General features: G+C 37.1%; 1 protein-coding gene across 8 annotated transcripts in view; it reads left to right on the top strand.

The window, feature by feature from the left end:
- Positions 1-22,931, top strand: part of magi3b (membrane associated guanylate kinase, WW and PDZ domain containing 3b) — a 248,841-nt gene that overhangs the window by 212,590 nt on the left and 13,320 nt on the right. For all 8 annotated transcript variants that reach the window (XM_073954525.1, XM_073954524.1, XM_017356705.4 and 5 more), the window contains 5 exons: positions 2,476-2,670; positions 6,075-6,689; positions 14,117-14,148; positions 16,450-16,609; positions 17,922-18,016. In XM_073954525.1, coding sequence (XP_073810626.1) covers positions 2,476-2,670; positions 6,075-6,689; positions 14,117-14,148; positions 16,450-16,609; positions 17,922-18,016 — 1,097 coding nt within the window. The remainder of the gene's footprint in view (positions 1-2,475; positions 2,671-6,074; positions 6,690-14,116; positions 14,149-16,449; positions 16,610-17,921; positions 18,017-22,931) is intronic.

The raw sequence follows: 22,931 nt of genomic DNA, 5'->3' as shown, positions 1-22,931 counted from the left end.
CAGTCATTCATTCCCACTCATCTCTTTATTTGTAGTTTGTTGGTTGATTAGTATATCCATCCATCTATCCATCCATCCTTCTCTCATTCTATCATTCTTTATTTATAAAACGTTCTATTGTTCTATCTATCATTCTAGCGTTCTATCTATCATTCTAACATCCTTTCTATCTATTGTTCTAACTTTCCATCTATCTATCGTTCTAACATTCTATCTGTTAGATCATCCCTTTGGCCATCTATCTATCTATCTATCTATCTATCTATCTATCTATCTATCTATCTATCTATCTATCTATCTATCTATCTATCTATCTATCTATCTATCTATCTATCTATCTATCTATCTGTCTATCTGTCTATCTGTCTGTCTGTCTGTCTGTCTGTCTGTCTGTCTGTCTGTATTGTTTTATCCATTGTCCTGTCTGTCATTTTATCAATTTATCGTGTGATGTTTTATCTATCGTTTCATTGTTCTGTCTATCAATTTATCGTTCTATCTATTGTTTTATCATTCTGTCTATCAATGTATTGATCAATCAATTTATCATTCTATCTATCAATTTATCATTCTATCTATCATTTTATCTTTATATCTATTTTTCTGTCTATCGTTTTATTGTAATGTCTATCAGTTTATTGTTCTATTTATAGTTCTATCTATCATTTTACCATTCTATCTATCATTTTTATCTGTCATTTTATCTTATATATATATATATATATATATATATATATATATATATATATATATATATATATATATATATATATATATATGTCCGTCCGTCTGTCTGTTGTCCTGTCGTTCTGTCTGTCTGTTGTCCTGTTGTTCTGTCTGTGTCTGTCTGTCTGTTTCTTCCTTTACATATTCATCCATCCATCCATCCATCCATCCAATCCTGAATGTCTGTTCATCTGTCTATTATCTCTTTCAACTGCTCATTCCCTCTCTTCATTTTGATCTGTCTGAAAATATAAAATCTAGACTTCTTAAAATATTTTAGTTGATGTCGCAGATAATGACCTTGTGAAAGTTGTGATGCAGGGGAAGCAATTATGGAAACACAAATGAATCATCGCATCCATTTCTTCCTTTTTTCCCCCCACAAATGTAGAGAACGCTGACTGACTGAGGATTTGAGAATCTGTTTAATTTATGATCACTTTAAGATTTAAAGACTTTTCAAGGACATGTGTGATGTTTAGAGTTTATTTATTTTATGTTTTATTTTACCGTAGTTGAACCAGTCATGGGGCCCTATCATACACCCGGTGCAATGTGGCGCAAGGCGCGACACAATAGTTGTTTGCTAGTTTCAGCTTGGCGCAGGAGTCGTTTTGATGTTTTGCGCCACGCTGTTTAAATAGCAAATGCATTTGCGCTCATATGTGCGCCCATAGGTGTTCTGGTCTAAAAAGGAAGGTGTTCTGAGGCGCATTGCTGGCGCACTGCTATTTTGAGAAGCTATAATAAAATTTTCAATAGACCAAAACAAAGCCAGTCTAAAGTCCAGAGCAGAGCTGTTATGCACCTCGCTTACACACTGCTTAATACACATAAGATGTAGACAGCCTGATCTCACGAGAAAACGTAAGTATTTTACGTTTTGCCAGTTTAGTGGCTAATTCGTACAAATTCGTACGAGTTCAGTCGTACGAAATGGTCCGATTTTAAAAAGGAGGCGTGGCACCTGACCCCACCCCTAACCCCAACCGTCATTGGGGGATAAGCAAATCGTACTAAATTGTACGAATTAGATCGTACGAATTCATACGAATTAGCCACTAAATGAAAAAGTTACGAATTGCCGTGAGATTGTGTTGGATGTAGAACAATATGCAAATATCTTAACTAGCAGAGCTAGTTATGCACCTCGCTTACACACTGTTAAGAACTTTTAAGAACTTTTGTTCTTAAACAGAAGCATGTACATCAATATTTCTCTCATATTATTGTAGCACAGTTTGTGCTGAATATAATAAAATACATGTTGGCCAATCCTATGTAATAAGTACAGTACCTGAAATAAGCACACATGTCAGGGCATGTCAAAACAACTTAAGGTCCCCAAAATCACCTCATGCCCCAAAGGGTTGATGAGCTCTTTTGACATTCAATTTACCTCAGCTTTCCTGTGATGGTTGGGTTTAGATGTAGGGGTGGGGTAGGGCCATAAAATAAGTTTTATTATTATTATTTTTTTGCTGTATAAAACCCATTACGCCTATGGAGAGTCCCTGTAAACCAGAAAATACCAATGTCTGTGCATCTGTGTGTGTGTCTATAGACTTCACACATTATTTATGGATCCGTCATCCACTTTGAAAACATGTTTATTAGCAGACGTTTGATGTGGTGCAGTCAGTGATTGCATATCCTGCACACGTCCCCTACATCAATGTCTGCCTGTGTTCAGTTTTGTCTTTGTGCATATTTAATGTGACGTTACCACAGATGTTGTTCGTCTTCTAGGTGGAGCGGCTGGTACACCCGGATTCACTCGGGACCCGACTCAGCTGAAGGGGGAGCTCTATCACACGGCTCTCAGGAAGAGCCAGCAGGGCTTCGGCTTCACCATCATTGGAGGAGACCGATCGGATGAGTTCCTGCAGGTGAAGAACGTCCTGTCTGATGGCCCGGCCGCGCAGGACAACAAGATGGCTTCTGGTGAGCGATGACTGGATTGTAAAAAGAGTTTACGGGAACATCCACAGTTCACAAGATAACCTAGGGGCAGCTTAGTTATCGTTGTTGCAGACACATTGGAATAGAATAGAAGTCTGAGTTTTCTCTGCTGTGTCCTTGTTACACCTTACATACATTTACTGTTGTGATAATCGTAATTATTTCAGAACTGCATGATATTTATACCCAAACCCCAATCTCAAACCTAATGGACTAGTATGCACATGTTGTACAAAATTATATTGAAGTGAATATATTATAAATATACAGTTGAAGTCAGAATTATTAGCCCCCCTGAATTATTTTTTCCTCAATTTCTGTTTGAGGAGAGAAGATTTTTTTTAACAAATTTCTAAATATAATAGTTTTAATAACTCATCTCTTATAACTGATTTATTTTATCTTTGCCATGATGACAGTAAATAATATTTGACTCGATATTTTTCAAGACACTTCTATACAGTTTAAAGCAGGGGTGCCCAACCCTGTTCCTTGAGAGCCACCTTCCTGCAGATTTCAGTTGCAACCCATATCAAACACACCTGCCTGTAATTATCACATGGTGTTAGGGTCCTAATTAATAGGTTCAGATGTGTTTGATATGGGTAGCACCTGAAATCTGCAGGAAGGTGGCTCTCCAGGAACAGGGTTTGCCACCCCTGGCTTAAAGTGACGTTTAAAGGCTTAATTAAGTTAACTAGGCAGGTTAGGGTAACTAGACAAGTTATTTTATCAATATGGTTTGTTCTGTAGACTAAAAATATGCATAGCTTAAAGGGGTTAATAATTTTGTCCTTAAAATGGTGTTTAAAGATTAAAAACTGCTTTTATTCTAGCTGAAATAAAGCAAATAAAACTTTCTCCAGAAGAAAAAAAACATTATCAGACATACTGTGAAAATTTCCTTGTGTTACACATCATTTGGGAAATATTTAAAAAAAAGAAAACAAAGATTTATCAGGTGTCTAATAATTCTGACTTTAACTGTAGTTTTGATTTTAAGCGCAACATATTGTTGTATTTGAAGCAAATGAAATCATGCTTCAAGTTTATTTTCCATACTAGTCTAAATTTTTTATTATTTAAGTATTATCGTAATTCTTATCTTATACATTCTGAATGAGTTTTTGTTATATTATATTTTCATTTTCAGTTTTTTTTTGTCATTTTATACTTTTTTTTCACTGTTTATGTTTTGCTTATTTTTATGTAGAGGCAAATAGGGTGTTACGGGGGCTCAGTGGTTAGCACTGTCACTTCACAGCAAGAAGGTTGCTGGTTTGAGTTCCAGCTGGACTAGTTGGCATTTCTGTGTGCAGTTTGCATGTCCTCACCCGTGTTGGCATGGGTTTCCCCTGGGTGCTCCGGTTTCCTCCACTGTCCAAAGACAAGTGGTATAGGTGAATTGGGTAAAGTAAATTGTCTGTAGTGTGTGAATGAGTGTGTATGGATGTATCTTAGTGATGGGTTGCAGATGGAAGGGCATCCGCTGTGTAAAACATATGCTGGATAACTTGGCAGTTTATTCCACCGTGGCAACCCCAGATTGATAAAGGGACTAAGCCGAAAAGAAAATGGAATGATATTGACCGTAGTGTGTGTGTGTGTGTGTGTGTGAATGAGTGTGTATGGATGTTTCGCTGTACTGCATTACGGCTGGAAGGGCATCCAGTGCATAAAACATATGCTGAATAAGTTGGTGGTTCATTCTGCTGTGGCGACCTCTGATTAATAAAGTGACCAAGTTGAAGGAAGATGATGATGGTTACGCTTAATAACAGTTAGTCTCCCATTTAACTCTTATGGTAATGCTTACGTTTTATTTAAATTAAATTTTAATAGTCTTATAGCTGTAACCACGGGGAGTGACACATACAACTGGAGTTTGGGTCCACATGCAGGTTTATTCAGTGGTCAGGCAAGCAATGGTCAACACAGGTGTAAACAGATGTATAAAGGCAAATCCAGAGTCATAGTTAATATAACAAGCGAGAGGTCAAAGTGAATGAATGAGTGTGTAGCTTAAATAGTGTGTGCAATCAGTCTCTGACAATCCTCAGGTGGTGCGAGTAATCAGTCTATATGAGGAAGCATGTGTGAGTGTGAGCAGAGTGCATGTATGAAAATGTAGTCCGGAAATGGCGGATTTGTAGTCCATAAGTTATTGTTAGTGAAATCCAGCGATCTTATGAAATACAATTGCTGGTAATCGTGACAATAGCTCTTTGCTCTTATAGTCTTATAGCTGATAGTCTTTGAACATTCAATTGTCAATTGAACAATACAACTAAAAATAGAAACACATTAAAATAATAAGCCATGAAAATCAAAAAAGACTTAAATTGGATCATTTCATGAACTTGAACCATTTAAAAAACACTTAGGCTGCGTCCGAAATCACATACTTCCATACTATATAGTATGCTAAAATCAGTATGCGAGCCGAGTAGTATGTCCGAATTCATAGAATTCGAAAATCAGTAGGCGAGAAGTACCCAAAAGACTTACTACTTCCGGCGAGATTCTGAAGTGCGCATCCCATGCACACTGCGCTATCCCATAATGCCCCGTGAGAGAACTCATGAATGGAAGTGAGGCGACGCAACTGACGCAGGTAGGTCACGTGACCATGACAAAATGGCAGATATAGTACGTCCGAATTCCATTCATACTTTTCACATTCATACTGTATAGAGCGTACTTTTTTAACGGCCGAGTAGTACGTTTAAATTCAAATGCAGTACCTACTGAGTAGTAGGCGGATTCGGACGCAGCCTTATAATGTGCGCACATACTGTAAGTCATATTGTTTTTACTAACTTTTTGCTGCATATCTATACCATACTCTGCATGAAAATGCTTCAAATATTCAAAGAGAAATAGTAGAAGTTCAAGACAACATAAGCAATGACAGTATTTAACATTTTGTGAAACGCTGATAAATCACAAATGGCTTTTGTCAGATGTTTATCCACTTTGTAATGACTCATTCATTAACTTTCCTTCAGCTTAATCACTAAGTTATCATGAGTTGCCACAGCAGAATGAAAAAATGAAAAATTTTTATGCAGCAGATGCCCTTACAGCTGCAACCCAGAACTGGGAAACACCCATACACTGATTCACACGCATCCACTCATACACTATGGCCAATTTGGTTCTTACTTGTATTTGGACTGTGGGGGGAATCGTATCACCCGAAGGGAGAACATGCAAACTCCTCTCAGAAATGACAACTGGACCAGCTGGGACTTGAACCAGTAACCTTTTTGCTGTGACGCGACAGTGCTAACCACTGAGTCACAGTGCTGCCCCCTTTGTAATGATGCCATTCTTCAGTTCCTCTACTCATTCTCACAGCCAGATGTTCTCTTTTTTCATTTCAGGTGATGTTATTGTGGAAATCAACGGCACTCTTGTTTTAGGAAAGACTCATGCAGATGTAGTCCACATGTTCCAGTGCATCCCAATTAACCAGTACGTGGACATGGTGCTCTGCCGTGGGTACTCACTCCCTCCTGATGTGGATGCAGACAGCGAGGACCTTCCACCTCCACCTCCACCTCCCACAGGAGAGATCGTCACAGCCGTGCCCCTCATCAACGGCCAGCCACTGCTTGTCAAAGGGGACGCCCTCCACGGCTCTTCCCAGGAGCTCCACTACGTCACCACAGATGCCAGCGGGCGCCCGGTGGTTGCTGCTCTTCCTGCGAGCAGCGCTGCCAACGACAGACCAGAAACAGGGATGCTGCAGCCGGAGCTGGTGAGCGTGCCAATCGTGAAGGGACCTGGAGGATTCGGCTTCGCTATTGCAGACTGTCCGCTGGGGCAGAAGGTGAAAATGATCCTGGACGAGCAGTGGTGCCGAGGCCTGCTGAAAGGAGATGTGATAAAAGAGATTAACAGGCAGAACGTGCAGACGCTGAGCCATGCGCAGGTAGTGGATATACTGAAGGATCTCCCAGTGGGCAGCGAGGTCAATCTGCTGGTGTTAAGAGGAGGTAAGAGAACAGGAGGATATACAGATAATCCTGCTGATGCTTTAGGGTATAATCACGCTCTACCTGAGCAGAAGTCATCAGAAGTTTACATTATTTCATGCTAAGGTGGCTCTTGCAGGAGTGCAATTGACATATATTAGCATTAAGATGTGCATTTCAATCAACAGGATAATGGGATATACACTCACTGGCCACTTTATTAAGTACACCTGTCTAACTGCTCTTTACCACACATTTTTAATCAGCCAATCACATGGCAGCAACTTAATGCATTCAGGCATGTAGACATGGTCAAGACGATCTGCTGCAGTTCAAACTGAGCATCAGAATGAGGAAGAAAGGTGATTTAAGTGACTTTGAACGTAGCATGGCTGTTGGTGCCAGATGAGCTGGTCTGAGTATTTTCCAAACTGCTCATCCACTGTGATTTTCACACACAACCATCTCTAAGGTTTACAGAGAATGGTCTCAAAAAGATTTAATATCCAGTGAGCGGCAGTTCTGTGGGTGTAAATGCCTTGTTGATGCCAGAGGTCAGAATGGCCAGACTGTTTCCAGCTGGTAGAATAGTAACAATAACTCAAATAACCACTTGTTACAACTGAGGTGTGCAAAAGAGCATCTCTGAACGCACAACACGTCCAACCTTGAGGTGGATGGGCTACAGTAGTAGAAGACCACACTGGATTCCTGCTAAAAACAGGAAACTGAGGCTACAATTCACACAGGTTCACCAAAATTGGGCAATAGAGGATTGGTAAAACGTTGTCTGAACTGATGAGTCTCAATTTCTGCTGCAACATTCGGATGGTAGGGACAGAAATTGGTGTCAACAACATGAGAGCATGGATTAATCCTGCCTTGTATCAATGGTTCAGGCTGGTGGTTGTGGTGTAACGGTGTGAAGGAAATTTTCTTGGCACACTTTTGGCACTACATTAGTACCAATTGAGAATTGTGTCAACACCACAGCCCACCTGAGTATTATTGGTGACCATGTCCATCCCTTTATGACCACTATGACCACTACTTTATGGCTACTTCCAACAGGATAATTCGCCATGTCATAAAGCGTGAATCATCTCAGACTGGTTTCTTGAACCTGACGATGAGTTCACTGTACTCAAATGGCCTCCACAGTCACCAGAACTCAATCCAATAGAGCACCTTTGGGATGTGGTGGAATGGGAGATTCGCATCAATCTGTGCCACAAAGGATCAGGCAGTTCTAAAGGCAAGAGGGGGTCTAACCTGGTACTAGTAAGTTGTACCTCATAAAGCGGCCAGTAAGTGTATGTAGATATAATCACTTACATAGTCCTGTGGTTTAAACTGTACAGTGTGACACTTCCTGTGGTTTAAACTAAAAACATCAACAGATGCACAACAACGATGTGCTAAAATCAGAAAAGTATTCCGTTGCATTTTTTTGAATGGGTTTCAGTCAAACTACTATGGCTATAGATTAACATGGACTCTTTTTGTTTAATTCAGAATGAAATAATTGTAAATAATGAATCCAAACATGGTGTTTACACTACATGATCTCTAAATGAAATGACTTGGTTGATCTCTGTATTTATATTTTTCTAAACATTGCACGGATATAGAGTTTCCCAATATTTAAATATGTCCATATTAGCCATGTCGGTTTATTACATTTGGTTTATTTAACAAGAAGCGGATGTAATATTAATCTCAGGCAATGATGGGCATATAGAGCTATACTGTTTTCATACTTAAAAATTCAAAATCAAGTCAGTGTCTCTTCATGTATCTGGAATTTTAATTTAAGAATGTAACAAAATGGAAATTTATTTATTTATTTATTTATTTATTTATTTATTTATCTATCTGGAATATGTGTAATTTGACTACAAAATGAAGAATGAACAAGTCTTAAGGTCTTTGCACACTGTAGTGTGAAATTTTTATATGCGTTTTTTTCATAATCATATGCGAAAAACTTTTCACATAAACAAACTTTGCACACTTAGTATTAGTTAATCCATTACGGAAAAAAAAAACGCAAAACATTTCAGAGTTCAAGCAGAGATACTTCAGTCTCCTATCTTCTCCAAAGTAAAAAAAAAAGAAAGAGGAATAGGCTACATATTGTGTTCATCCGATATTGCATATTGGATGGAGAGTTCAGCTCATTATCAAAGAGCACCGCTATGATTATCTCAAAATGCTAAGTTTAATTCAGGAAATCAGTGGAGCTTTGATACATGCATTCACTACTTATCTTAAAAATAGATTTATTATCTGTTTTCTGTCTTGTCTCTGTAATTCTGTTGCACTGTAGAAGCTCTGTCACGAAAACAAATTCCTCGCTTGTGTGAACATAACTAGCAATAAAGCTTTCAGATTCTGATTCTGATGTATGGACAAACACACGCACACACACACACCAAACAGCAGCAGGGCAGAGGTGCACCAGTCACTGAATCCAGCATATAAGGGTTCTCAACTGTTCACCACATTTCGTCTTTATTTTGTGCACTGTGTTTGTCATACAGTTATCTGTAGCTCAAATGATGGCATTCTGTTTAGCTTTTTGCTTGTACGGTGGCTCTGAATTGTCAAAACACCTCTCAAATCGCTTTTTTGAATGTGAAAAGCGGAAAAAAAAACTAACCCGATTCGCTTTTCTTTATGACAGATGAAAGTTTCTTAGCCGTGTGTCAGTGTGTCAATAGGATTCACACAACATGAGGTCAAATTTATTTTTTAATGTGCGAAAATTACAGATCAAAATTTCAGATTCAGTGTGTAATAACTTTTACCAACTGTAGTGAGAAAAATAAAGTGAGAAAAGACTTCTTGATTTGGTTATAATTATATTCACATGTCAGTCAAAGTTAAAGTTTATATAGGAATTTCCAGCAGGGATTTTACTAAGAAAGCCTGAGATCTACAGTTGAAGTCAGAATTATTAGACCCCCATTTTTTTCTTTTTCAAATATTTCCCAAATGATGTTTAACAGAGAAAGGGAATTTTAACAGTATTTCAGATAATATTTGTTTCTTCTGGAGAAAGCCTTATTTGTTTTATTTCGGCTAGAATAAAAGCAGTTATTAATTTTTCAAACACCGTTTTAAAGACAAAATGATTAGCCCGTTTAAGCTAAAAAATTTTTCAATAGTCTACAGAACAAACCATCGTTATACAATAACTTGCCTATTTCCCCTAACCCACCTAGTTAACCTAATTAACCTAGATAAACCTTTAAATGTCACTTTAAGCTGTATAGAAGTGTCTTGAAAATATCTAGTCAAATATTATGTTCTGTCATTGTGGCAAATATAAAACAAATCAGTTATTAGAAATGAGTTATTAAAACTATTATGTTTAAAATGTGTTTTAAAATAAACAGGGAGTCTAATAATTTAGGGGGGATAATAATTCTGACTTCAACTGTATCTATGAGCAGGCAAAAGAAACTGGATTTAGTTTGAAATTAGCAGGAATAAAGTGTTCAACAATTTAGATTTATTGAAGGAGAACAAGATCATCTGAAATGTTGAAAACAAAAAAAGATATTTTAAAGAATGTTGAAAATTATTTTCCATTGATATCCACTGTGTAAAAAAGACACTCTGGAAGTCAATGGTTACTGGTTTCCAACATTTTTCAAAATATCTTATTTTTTGTTCAACAGAAGACAATCTCATATAGGTTTAGAACAAATGTAGGGAGAGTAAATGGTGATGTAACTTGATTTTGTAATTCTGTAGGCAAACTAGAAATTAAAAAAGTTTTGTCACTCCACAAAGGCCCAACACATATGAAGCTCATTTATATCTATGCATTATATCCAAAAAACATTGCATTCATACAATATATTTTTTCCAGGTTGTGCATGAATTTTGTCATTTATACAACAATAGAGTTTTTTAAAAGTCATGTAAAAACATTGTTCCACATCTAAAAGTATAAAAAAATGTTTTGATATTTGTATAGGAGTAAGAATATTACTTTAATGAAGTGTACTCTGGACATTTTACACAATAAATTATGCCTTAAAACTATACAGTCTAATAAGTACACCAACATACACTCATACCATAAGTTGGTGAGCAGCTTCAGTGTCCTGTTTTTTTTTTTTTTTGTTTTTTTTTAGCAGGGATATGCACAGATACTCTTTCTCTCACTCTTTTTTGATGATCTTTATTCTTCATCAAGTCTCATTCCATACCCTACTTCATAATTTTAGTTACTCCTGTTCTCCTCTCCTGCACTCTGCCGATCACACTCATGGTCTGTCCCTCAGGAGAAGCTTATGTAAGAATGATGGACCGTTGCTTCTGACACAGTTGGCAGAAAAGGCCCTTTGTGCTTTTTTTTTTTGCACCTACTCTGTGGGGCTGGCTGGGAATTTGGGAAATGAGTCTAAATCATAGGGGAATTTTAGGATGTGACTGAGAAGAGTTCTGTGAGGATTTATTGTCTGCCCCGGTAGAGAGGGAGGAAGAAATGTGAGAGTCAAGGAAATCAGCAATATGCTTTAATCAGTGTTATTAATCCTCAAACGCTGAGCGAGTTTCGTCATTCATTATTTAGCCATTAAATTCAGTAGAAATCACACCTATCAAGAGAGAGAGGGAGGAATGAAAACATAGGGAATGAATAAAATGTTCTTGGTTATGTTTTGTCAGATGAAATTGTAACGACGTCTTTGTTTTTTGCACGACTTCTGCCATTTGTAATGTCTTTCTCCTAGGAGAATACAGTTGAAGTCAGAAATATGAGCCTTCCTGTTATATTTTAATTCTTTTATATTTTCCCTTAATTTCTGTTTAGCTGAGAGAAGATTTTTTTCAACACATTTCTAAACATAATAGTTTTAACTCAGTTAACTCACTAGTTATAACTCCTTTCTAATAACTGAAATTTTTCATCTTTGCCATGTACCAGTAAACAATATTTTATTAGATATTTTTCAAGATACTGTATTCAACTTAGTGCAATTTAAAGTTTTAACTATGTTAATTAGGCAAGCCATTGTCTAACACTAGTTTGTTCTGTAGACAATCAAAATAAATGTTTAAGAGGGCCAATACTGACCTTCAAATGGCATAGAAAATACAACTGCTTTTATTCTAGCCAAAATAAAACAAATAAGACTTTCTCCAGAAGAAAAAATATTATCGCAAATAAATCGAAAAATTCCTTGCTCTGTTAAAGGGCCATAACCCTCCCCCCCTGTCTCAGCAGGGTGTTTTCACATTTCTAGTTTAAAAAAAAGTCAGGAAAGTGGGTGGGTCCAGCTTTGTCTAGGTGGGAGTGTCGGGAGAGGGAAAGAGGAAAGGGTTTGCATGAAAAGCGGAGATTCAGTGTGTTTCAGTGTGGGGAGTTTTCACAGCGACAACACAAACACAGATGCAGGGGAGATAGACAGTGACTATGTTTAAATGGACATCAGTAATCAAATTATTTGCCTTAATCTGAATATGACAGTAATATGATTAAGGTGTTGACATGAGTTGCTTTTTGAATGTTCTATTCATGATCCCATTTTACATGTTATTGCACATAATTCGACACCGCTCTGTTCACACTTCTTCTGGAGTTTCATGTAATTTTGGGTGTTTCCAGCCTGATCTCATGAGAAAATGTAAGTATTTTACGTTTTGCCAGTTCAGTGGCTAATTCGTATGAGTTCAGTCGTACGGAATTGTACAATTTTAAAAAGGAGGTGTGGCACCTAACCCCACCCCTAACCCCAACCGTCATTTGGTGATGAGCAAATCGTACTAAATTGTACGAATTAGATTGTACGAATTCATATGAATTAGTCACTAAATCAAAAAGTTATGAATTGCTGTGAGATTGTGTTATTGATTTATTCTTAATTTGTCGACTTTAATTGCAGTTTGGCACTTTCACTTTCATTCAGGAACATTTCATGTATGCCCCCAGTGACAAATGAGATATTAGATGCAAGGAACTGCTGGAAGAGTGTTATTTTAATGAAATGTTTTATACCGCACACCTTATTAGAGAAAAAAAAAACCTGCAAAAATAACCTTTCCTGTCACAAAATACAGTAAAAATCCTACCTGACTGTAATATTTTGATTAAGGTGTTTACCTGTTTACTTTTAGAGAGCAGCATTTACAGTGGATCTTTCAGTCCATAATACTGTAGTGATATTAACATGCTTTAAACTTAGAAACTAAATCATTTTGACTAATGTATGTCTTTACAATCTAAAAGAGTACTGCTGATGATACAAACTAACTTTGCCAGCTGAATAAACATAAACAAAGGACATTGATCACACACTTACCAAATCTGTAGAGACAGAACAATCAACATGAACTGGAACTGCATCTTTTTTAAAAGGAGACGAGCAGCAAATCCGGATTTTACTATTTCCAGATGCGAAAAGCTCTCGGGTAAAAAAAAAAAAAGCCTTACAAACGTATTTCTGTTACGTGTTAGCAGAGCACTGTAATCCACACACGAGTCCAGCTGCTCTCTCATAGCGGAGAAGTGAAAACAAAACCTTCGTTGCAGCACATTTATAAGCGACCCATTTCTCCAAATAATTCTTCTTCCTCCACTTGTTTTAACGGTTGGCAACACAACGTGGCATCTCTCTGAACACTGTAACAGGTAGAAGAATTCTTCCAAGCTGTCATGCATATTAATGAAGTTGCACCGCATACACAATAGGGTGCGCTGATTGGTTCGAACCAAGACTTCTAATGAATTAATGCTGAAAACTCAAAGACGTCACGTTGTACTTGCTGGTACAGACATCCAGTCTCCACTCTGGAATTTAGCTTCTAAACAGGAAGAATGAATTTGCTCGAAATAACACAAAAACAACCAATATTTAATTTTTTGTGAAATATATGTGTCCTAATAGAGTTTTTAGCAACAAGGGACACATATATGACTGTCAACATCTCAATAAAATCTTTGCTGGTGTTGTGTGACCTTTTAAACGTCATTTGGGAAATATTTAAAAAAGAAAGTCACATAAGGGCAATTAATTTGACTTTAACTCTACATGCATAATATCCATCATCATTTTCTCTTATGAACATTTATTCTATCCATTTTTACTGGCTCCAAAATGACGCACATGTCATGATTAACTCCGCTCTGAACTGGCTCAGGAAACGCCCCACTTTGAAGCACTTGAATGACGCTTCCTCTTTGAGTAGCTTTTCAAGTTTAGATGGATGGCAATTAATAATGTAGCACTGAAACATTGTATTCTCATGCCTTTTTCATGATTGAGAGGCAACAACCATGAAATTCTGTCATTATAATAAGACTAGAAACTTTCTCTCACTGACGACTTCCTGTTTTCATTCATTTGTATGTTGATGAGTGCCTGTTCCCTCATTTTCCCCCTCTTTCAGAGCTACTTAAATCTCTCATTTGCTCCTTTTTTTTCTGTTTCTAGGTCAGACATCGCCTGTGAAGAGTTTAAGACCGGTGAGTATGATAATAGATTTCAGGGGTGATAATGACCTTGTTGAACTGAAGAGGTGGCTGAATATTTCATTTTTGTGCTGATGAAACTTCTTCTTAATTATTGCTCATACTTGCGGCTTGGGAGGCGAACAAACCCCTTTCTCAAAGTACGAACACGTCCCACACCATTTGTACCACAGACATGAATAAATCATGCTGCTTGTACTTTTTGAAAAAATCTGATGGGTTATTTTGACTTGAGGGTTATAAAACAGGAAAAAAGACTTTTACTAAAGATCAAACTATCATGGAGGCATGCAAGTAAATCTAACCTGTCAACAAACTGTTAACCACCCAAACAACCATAGAGAGCAAGCACCTAGAACGCATATAGCAAAGCCTTGATATAAGCCTAGCAATCTTTTATTGATAGTAACTCTCTAGAAACAACCAGAACACTGTAAAAATATAGTTAACCATGGTAGAACCACTGGAAATCACTAAGAAACCATTGAGCAACACTTCAACCACTACATCAACACCACCTAAAACACTCAATAATCACACTTGTAACCATTCAGAAAACCCTATAGACAACATATAAAATAAACAGCTGATTAATAGTTTAAAAACCAACCATTTTACCATGAAACCACTTAAAACACCATGAGAATAGGGTGACCATACAGGTATGTGCCTTTTTTTTTTTACATGACATGTCCTGGCCAGGATTTCTATATTGCCTTAAATATCCAGTTTTTGACTGTTTGCACTTTGAAGACTGACCGCATCTGTAGGAGGTATAGAAAACAAATAGCTTCTTATACTTTCACCCTCGTGGTGCTTTAATGTCAAACACTTTGATGTCATACAATGATTGCTCTGTGCAGCTCTACATGAATGAACAAATGCATCTAATATGTACTCGCATTTGCATCGCTGTGAACTTTTTTTTTTATATATGCCACCTTCTCATGTAACACAACTGGTTGAATATGTATAAATGGCTGCAAGTTATTGGCCAAACTACTTTTCAATCATTACCTTTAGCAAGTACACTGTGAAAAAAAGAGATTAGTTGATTGTACAACGTGAGAGCAACGTGTTTTCTTATAATTGTTAAGTAAACAAACTATGTGCATAATTATGAAAGTTAAGTTAATGGACTTTTTTTTAAAGTAAAATCAACTTGTTGCTTTAAAGGCAATGAGGCTCAATTTTGGAAAGTACAGTAAATAATAAATTTTTACCGTGTACGAACATATGAAACATAGCAAAATAGAGAAGTCCTGGCCAGGATGTGTCCCATAAAAATAGCAAATGGTCACCCAAGGTAAATGTCTTATTTGATGTATTTTAGTCGGGCTTTAGATCAGGTCACAGTGTGGAAACAGCTCTATTTAAGGTCACTAATGACCTTCATATGATTGCTGATTCGAGGGCTTGTGGTATTCTGGTGCTCTTGGATCTAACTGCAGCATTTGACACTCTTTCTCACAGCTTCCTATTGGACAGACTTCAAAACTGGGTTGGCTTAGCCGAGACACCACTAAGTTAATTCATATCCTACCTCACTGAATGTTCACAGTTCAGTTTTTGGGGGGTTCACAGGTCATTGTCCTTCTGTGTCAAGGTGTCCCCGAGGGGTTCGGTGCTCGGGCCACTTCAGTTTAGCATCTATATGCTACCTCTCAGACAAATTCTACAAAATTTTTGTATTAATTATCATTGCTATGGGTGACGTGGTGGCACAGTAGGTAGCGCTGTCGCCTCACAGCAAGAAGGTCTCTGGTTCGAACAGTTGGCATTTCTGTGTGGAGTTTGCATGTTCTCCCCGTGTTTGTGTGGGTTTTTCCTCCGGGTGTTCTGGTGTCCCCCACAAGTTCAAAAGTTTTTTTTTTAATTTTGCTGTGGCGACCCCAGATTAATAAAGGGACCACGCAGCACTTTTACCTAGTTGGGGACTCTTTTTCAGATGCTGTGTATCATTTAATGGCAGCAAAGTTTCTTAATTATTATGCCAGACAACAAAAAAAAGTGCTGGCAAAATGACAAAACATCAACTAAATAGACATGTTGAACTTTAGCTTCCTGAAAGAGTCCATTAACGCTTCTTTTCAGTGCCACTCTTGACATGGAAACAGTTTTTGCATATGAATAGCTGTGTTATTTCTTTTCCTGTTAACCAGACCATGAAGTCATGATCCAACATTAATGGTGTGCCTGTTTGCATAGGTCTATTCAATGTATCTGAATACACTTGCTTGATTATCTTCTGAAGAAACACCTGAAAACACAAGTTCTGCTCTTGTTTTCCAACAGAGAGGAGGGATGAGTGCCAGCACTGAGACTCTGGACCGCTGCCATGATATGATGGTTCCCCAGGCTTTGACCTATCATTCAAACACACTGCCGTGTAGCTCTCCCAAACAAGACGCTTCCCTTCACTATAGTAAACCCAAAGCCCTGACGGAGAGCATAGGTGAGTCTGTGCTGAGCTCAGCCCTCAGAGAGGAAAGTCTTTTATGGTACAGCACAATGATATGGATCTGTTGTAGTCTAATGCTATATAACATGTCAGATAAAAAAAAAATACATGTACAGTTATTTCATTTCATTTTATTTTCTTCAGAGAGGGAGAGAGAGTACATTTTAAAATTAAAAGTAAAAAAAAAAATATATATATATATATATATATATATATATATATATATATATATATATATATATATATATATATATATATATATATATATATATATATATATATTGGTAATGTGGTATATGAAACCACTAATCCTAATCCTTGAACAGTAACTGTTTTTAATTGCTTATAACAACGGGAATACAATATTGTTTGTTTTGTGCTATTGCAACATAATGGCTTGAAAAGCCTGTTGTTAACAAAATAATTTTTATAAATAAATAAATAAATAATAATAATAAATAATAATAATTATTATTAATAATAATAATAATAATTATTATTATTATTATTATTATTATTAATATTGATAATAATAATAATAATAATAATAATAATAAATATTGATAATAAATGAAAAAAATTGAATTAAAATGACAATTTTGCCATATATATTCTTAAGATCTTAATTTTTATTTATTTTTATTTTTTATTTTTTAATTAAGCATAAAGAGAAAGAAATAGGATAATTCATCCTTATAGTCATAATTATAGTCATAATGTAGTAAAAAAAAACAGAGTTGACAAAAAGGAAAAACACTGAGGCAGGACAGTGGTACAATGCTGGTGAAGTTCTAGGTAAATAAAAACTGATTCAATTCAGTTTGATGCACACTGTATGCCACAGTTGAAGTTCAGTTTAGTTTAATTCTGTTCAGTTTAGTAGAAATGTCCTTGATAAAGTCTGATGCACTGATGAGCAGCTTCACCAGCCAAATCGGAGACATGTAGGCAAATGTCTTGCTTTTGCAAATAATGCACCGGGTTTAATTATGTGATAATTTATGAGAATTAAGATTAATAGGATGTATTAAGATTAAAAGCTTGCCTGGAATGTTTTATGCTATTTTTGGAGCTTTAGAATCTGAATCAACAATCGCTAATAAGGCATTGAAAAGAGCATCTGCTTAGCTTTTGAGTATAATGTGGGGTGGAGAACATAAGGTTTTTAATGATATATTTGAAAAAACAACTAATTTATGATCTGAATGCAGAGGCACAATGAAGGTATTTGCATGACTCAGGAATGACAAACTAAAGAATCTGGCTAATCCTATTCAGGTATTTAATTCTGCTTTTTATTATCCAGTACCTCAATATAAAGAGCTGGATGTGTTCATCAAAAGAGATCAGGAGACGGGCTTTGGTTTTCGTGTGCTTGGAGGAGAAGGTGCAGAACAACCAGTGAGTCTCTTATACTTCCATACAGTAACCTCTTTTCTGATTATTCCCATTCATAAAGTCTATTTATATGATTTATTCACCTTTTTCCACATAATAAACACTGCTTTTCAAATAACAGGTTGAGAAACTTCCATTAAAAACTAAAACAAACAATTTAAAATAAAGATATATATATGATCATTATACATTTAAAGTCAGAATTATTAGCCCCCCTTTGATTTTTTTTATTTTTTTTCCCCAAATGATGTTTAACAGAGCAAGGAAATTTTCACAGTGTGTCTGATAATATTTATTTTTTTTCTGGGGAAAGTCTTACTTGTTTTATTTTGGCTAGAATAAAAGCAGTTTTTAATTTTTTAAAAAACATTTCAAGGTCAAAATTATTAGCCCCTTTTAAGCTATATCTTTTTTCGATTGTCTACTGAACAAACCGTTCTTATACAATAACTTGTCTAATTACCCTACCCTGCCTATAACCTAATTACCCTAGTTAAGCCTTTAAATGTCATTTTAAGCTGTATAGAAGTGTCTTGAAAAATATCTAGTCAAATATTATTTACTGTCAAGATAAAAGAAATCAGTTATAAGAAATGAGTTATTAAAACTATTATGTTTAGAAATGTGTTAAAAAAATCTTCTCTTCATTAAACATAAATTGTGGAAAAAATAAACCGGTGGGGCTAATAAATCTGGAGGGCTAATAATTCTGTTTATAACTGTGTATGTACATATATGTGATATGTGCAAAAGAAACCCCATCACAATTTTCTTAAACAATATATGCGATTTTGATTTTAATCATGATTCTAACACACACACACAAACATTTTACTGTGTGAATTTGAAACATATTTCCAAAGCCCTGTAACATGTCTCTAAAACAGAGATAAGGCAAAAAATAAAGATCATGTAGTAAAATAAAAATCAAGATCATATCAGAAGTAGTTGCTTGTATTTTTGTCTGTGTCCACAGATTTATTATTTATTTTTTTGCCAGGCATAGATTGTAGACCTCCTTGTGACGCTGCTTTGAAATAGGCCGTTCACATATCACGTCTTTTGTGCGTGCAAGTTTTTTTATTTTCAATGGAGGCACCCAGCTTGCGCGCATATTGGGAGTGATGCATGCGCAAATTCCATGCACACCCAGTTAACAAATAAAACTTGTATCAGAACTTCAGCAATGTTTTGTTAGTCTGTCATGCTCTGAGAAAATGTTTTATAGTCACGGAGCAATGACAAAGCAGCGCGAGCGCTAAGCGTGTTGAATGCTGAAGAAAGCGAAGCTCCTCGTGCTTTCCACACGCTTTTAAATACCATATGTGACTGAAAGGTTTTGCAAATGACCTGATTCTGCGATACATCAGCCTTACTGTAATCAAAGTAGTCCCACACCACAGATGTTGACTGTTTTTTGGCACCAAGTCCTCCTGTGCTGAACTCATCATCAGTTTATGCAGCCTATTTGTTATTAAGCTCCGTCTGTTCTCGAGTTCTGTTCAGGCGTGCTGTGCTATGATTGGTTTAAATAGCATACTGTGGAAAAATCGTGCTGTAAGGCGGTTTAGAAACCGTGCATGTTTAAATCGCGATTTTAATATGATTTTAAATATTCACTCAGCCCTAATATTTATGTAGAAATGTGTTTGATCATTGCAGATGATTGCCTCCTATGCCAATGACACAAGTTTGATTTATTGACTATTGATTTATTAAAGTGAGCATGCATGAAATGTGACAGGAACACGCCTTACTGTGAATTTAAACACATCCAGATGGAGAAAATGTTTTGCAGTAAGAAGGGAGAACGCCTGTTTCACACCGCAAGCGTCAGCGGCGCGTGAGCAGAGCGTGAGCAGCGCGTATGTCGAGCAGTAGCAGCACGCAGGCGTTTGCCTTTCACACCAGCTGCGTCTGCAGCGCGCAGCTCTTCGGCAGCTGCTGCTGAGATCAACCTATCTCTGTCTATTCGATCTAGTTACCCCTCTATATACAAATACACTTTTTAAACTTTTCATCTGTACCAAGGCCCCTCCTATGCTGTTTCATTAACCTGCAAATGTTTATTTTACAAATTTTATAGATCAAATAGTACTGTATGCTTCTAAAGCTAACTTATATGAGAATTGTCTACAGTCAGAAGACAATCGCCTGTGATATCATGTCATTTGTTTTTTGATTATCAGGTTGCTGTAGACCTAGTTATAATCATATTTATACAATATAGTTATAATGATATTTATACATGATCAAACTAGTGTTGCTTTCTCCGCTTCAGTAATGTCCAGCGGCAGAATAACAGCTCGTTAATTCATGCTCGTGCAGATGATGAGACGGACAAAAGTAATTAATGCATGACATTCTTTTACTTATTTTCGTGTTGTCAGATTCACAGTGCAAACAGCTCCCGGTAGGAATAATTCGAGTGAACATAAAACAAAGCCGATTAAAACTTTCTTGCTCTGCTAGCTGCACAGAACACAGCGAGCTCACATCATCCAGCATGCGTGTCGCACTACACTACCCACAATACACTTCGCTATGGACTACAAATCCCGTAAATATTCCATTTCCCCTCTCCTACAACACTAGTGTGCAACTTAAGCAAAACTGATAGTAAAATAGTTTTACATTTGGTTTTGTAGTTCGGGCCTAAATAAATGTTTGTTGCCGTTTTTAATCATTTTAAGTTCATTTGAATGACTATATATAAACCATTTGACATTATTAACGTATTTATTGGGTAAAATTGTTAGTTTTTACTGTCATTCAATGTGTTTTGGTCATTCTCAATGCACTGTCACTTTAATTGAGCGTGAGCAGCGCGTCAAAAATAGACCCAGCGCCGAAACTATCGCTGCACTGCTGCTTCGGCGACGCTCACGCCTCGCTCTGACGCGCTGCTGCTGCGTGCGGTATGAAAGCTCTAATCTGTTAACATGGACGCCGAAAACACACGCGCTGCTCACGCTCTGCTCACGCGCCGCTGACGCTTGCGGTGTGAAACAGGCGTAATCTGTTAACATGGACGCCGAAAACACACGCGCTGCTCACGCTCTGCTCACGCGCCGCTGACGCTTGCGGTGTGAAACAGGCGTTATACAGCAAACTTGGATACTTTCTTGATCCAAAGAATTCTATGAATGTGTTTCATCTCATGCAGCAGGAGCAGAAATGCTACAGTCAAAATGCTGCAATTTAAGAGGATAATATACTGTATGATATAATACCAAACAGTGAATTATTTATTCAATCATTTTCTTTTCGGCTTAGTCCCTTTATTAATCAGGGGTTGCCACAGCGGAATTAACTGCCAACTTATCCAGCATATGTTTTACACAGCGGATGCCCTTCCAGCTGCAACCCATCACTGGGAAAAACAGTGAATTAATTCAATTCAGAGTTGATTTAAAGCAGATTTCCAGTTCTCTGCTTGATTTGCGCAGGCCTACATAACTAAAGTGATGTTGAAAGTAGAGTTTTTCTGTGTTTTGCACAAGATTAACATGGACAAATAAATTAATCTGCAATTATCTGCCATTTTGGAATTTACAGTGGTTATGTTGAAATTTGTCGGATTACCAGTGTAGTGAAGAAAACAGCCTGTGGTTTGGCTGAGCTGAAAAAACTTGCATGCATCCAAGATTTGGCTCTTAAAAGCCATCTTTTGATAGTTGCATTAACACATGCTATTTCTAACTAAAACTTAATCATGAAGATTAAAGTTTGTGATGTTAATACTAACAAATTGTACAAATCAATTTATTCGATATTTCAATTAAATTGTAATTAACTGTGAGGAGCAGGGCGGCACAAAAAGCTGTGAGAACCATGAATGTTAAAATTATGTGAGAAACTGTGAATGGGTCACACAAAAATGAAAATGATGTTATTATTGACTTGTCCAGATTTAGTTCCAATCCTCAGAGACCTCGTTCATCTTCAGAACACAAGTGCAGATGTTTTAGATGAAATCTGAGAGCTCTCTGGCTCTCCATAAACAGTAACAGTCCCCAGACATTCAAAATCAGACACTAAAAAATTGTCAAAACATTGCATGAGACTTCAGTGGGTCAACTGTAATCATACGAAGCACCAAGAACAAATTTGTGCACCAAAAACTGTAAAAACGAATGTTCACCAATGTCTTCCCTGCTGAAAAATCCAGCTTAAACCAGCCTAGGCTGGTTGGCTGGTTTTAGCTGGTCGACCAGGCTGGTTTAGAGGGGTTTTGGCCACTTCTAGGCTGGTTTCCAGCCATTTCCAGCCTGGTCTTAGCTGGTCAGGCTGGGAGATGACCAGCTAAAAACAGCTTGACCAGTCTAGCCAAGCTGGGAGTCCAGCCAAAACCAGCTATATCCAGCTTAAACTAGGCTGGTCAAGCTGGTTTTAGCTGGATTTGGCAGGTTATTTTCCAGCCTGACCAGCTAAGAAACCAGCCTGAAAATGGCCAAAACCCCTCTAAAACCAGGCTGGTCAACCAACTAAAACCAGCAAACCAGCCTAGGCTGGGTTAAGCTGGATTTTTCAGCAGAGTTTGGACGATTCTAAGGGCCCATACATTTAGGGGGGCCCCAGAGACATTAGCAAGGGCCCGCGCCAATACCATCTTTCAGCTTGTCAGAGGGCCCATGGAGGGTAGCGGCGCCCCTGTCGACAGGCAACACGATGCTTGTGTGTTGAACTGCTAATGCTAATGGCAATACTTTGAATTGTCCATAGTAAACACATCCTAACCTAATATGTAAGACAAGATATAGGCTATTTACATGGGACTTTTTGGGTACACAAAAATGTTCTAGGAGCTTCGTATGATTACTGTGGGTCCACTGAAGTCACATGAAATGTTTGTACAATGTTTGGGTTTCGTTTCTGGACATCGAACACCTCCTTGCTTTTAATGGAAACCCAGAGA

Source organism: Danio rerio, chromosome 6, assembly GCF_049306965.1.
Source record: "Danio rerio strain Tuebingen ecotype United States chromosome 6, GRCz12tu, whole genome shotgun sequence".
NCBI lineage: Eukaryota > Metazoa > Chordata > Actinopteri > Cypriniformes > Danionidae > Danio > Danio rerio.
Note: the sequence above shows the minus strand (reverse complement) of the source record. Positions and strands in the feature narration are given on the sequence as shown.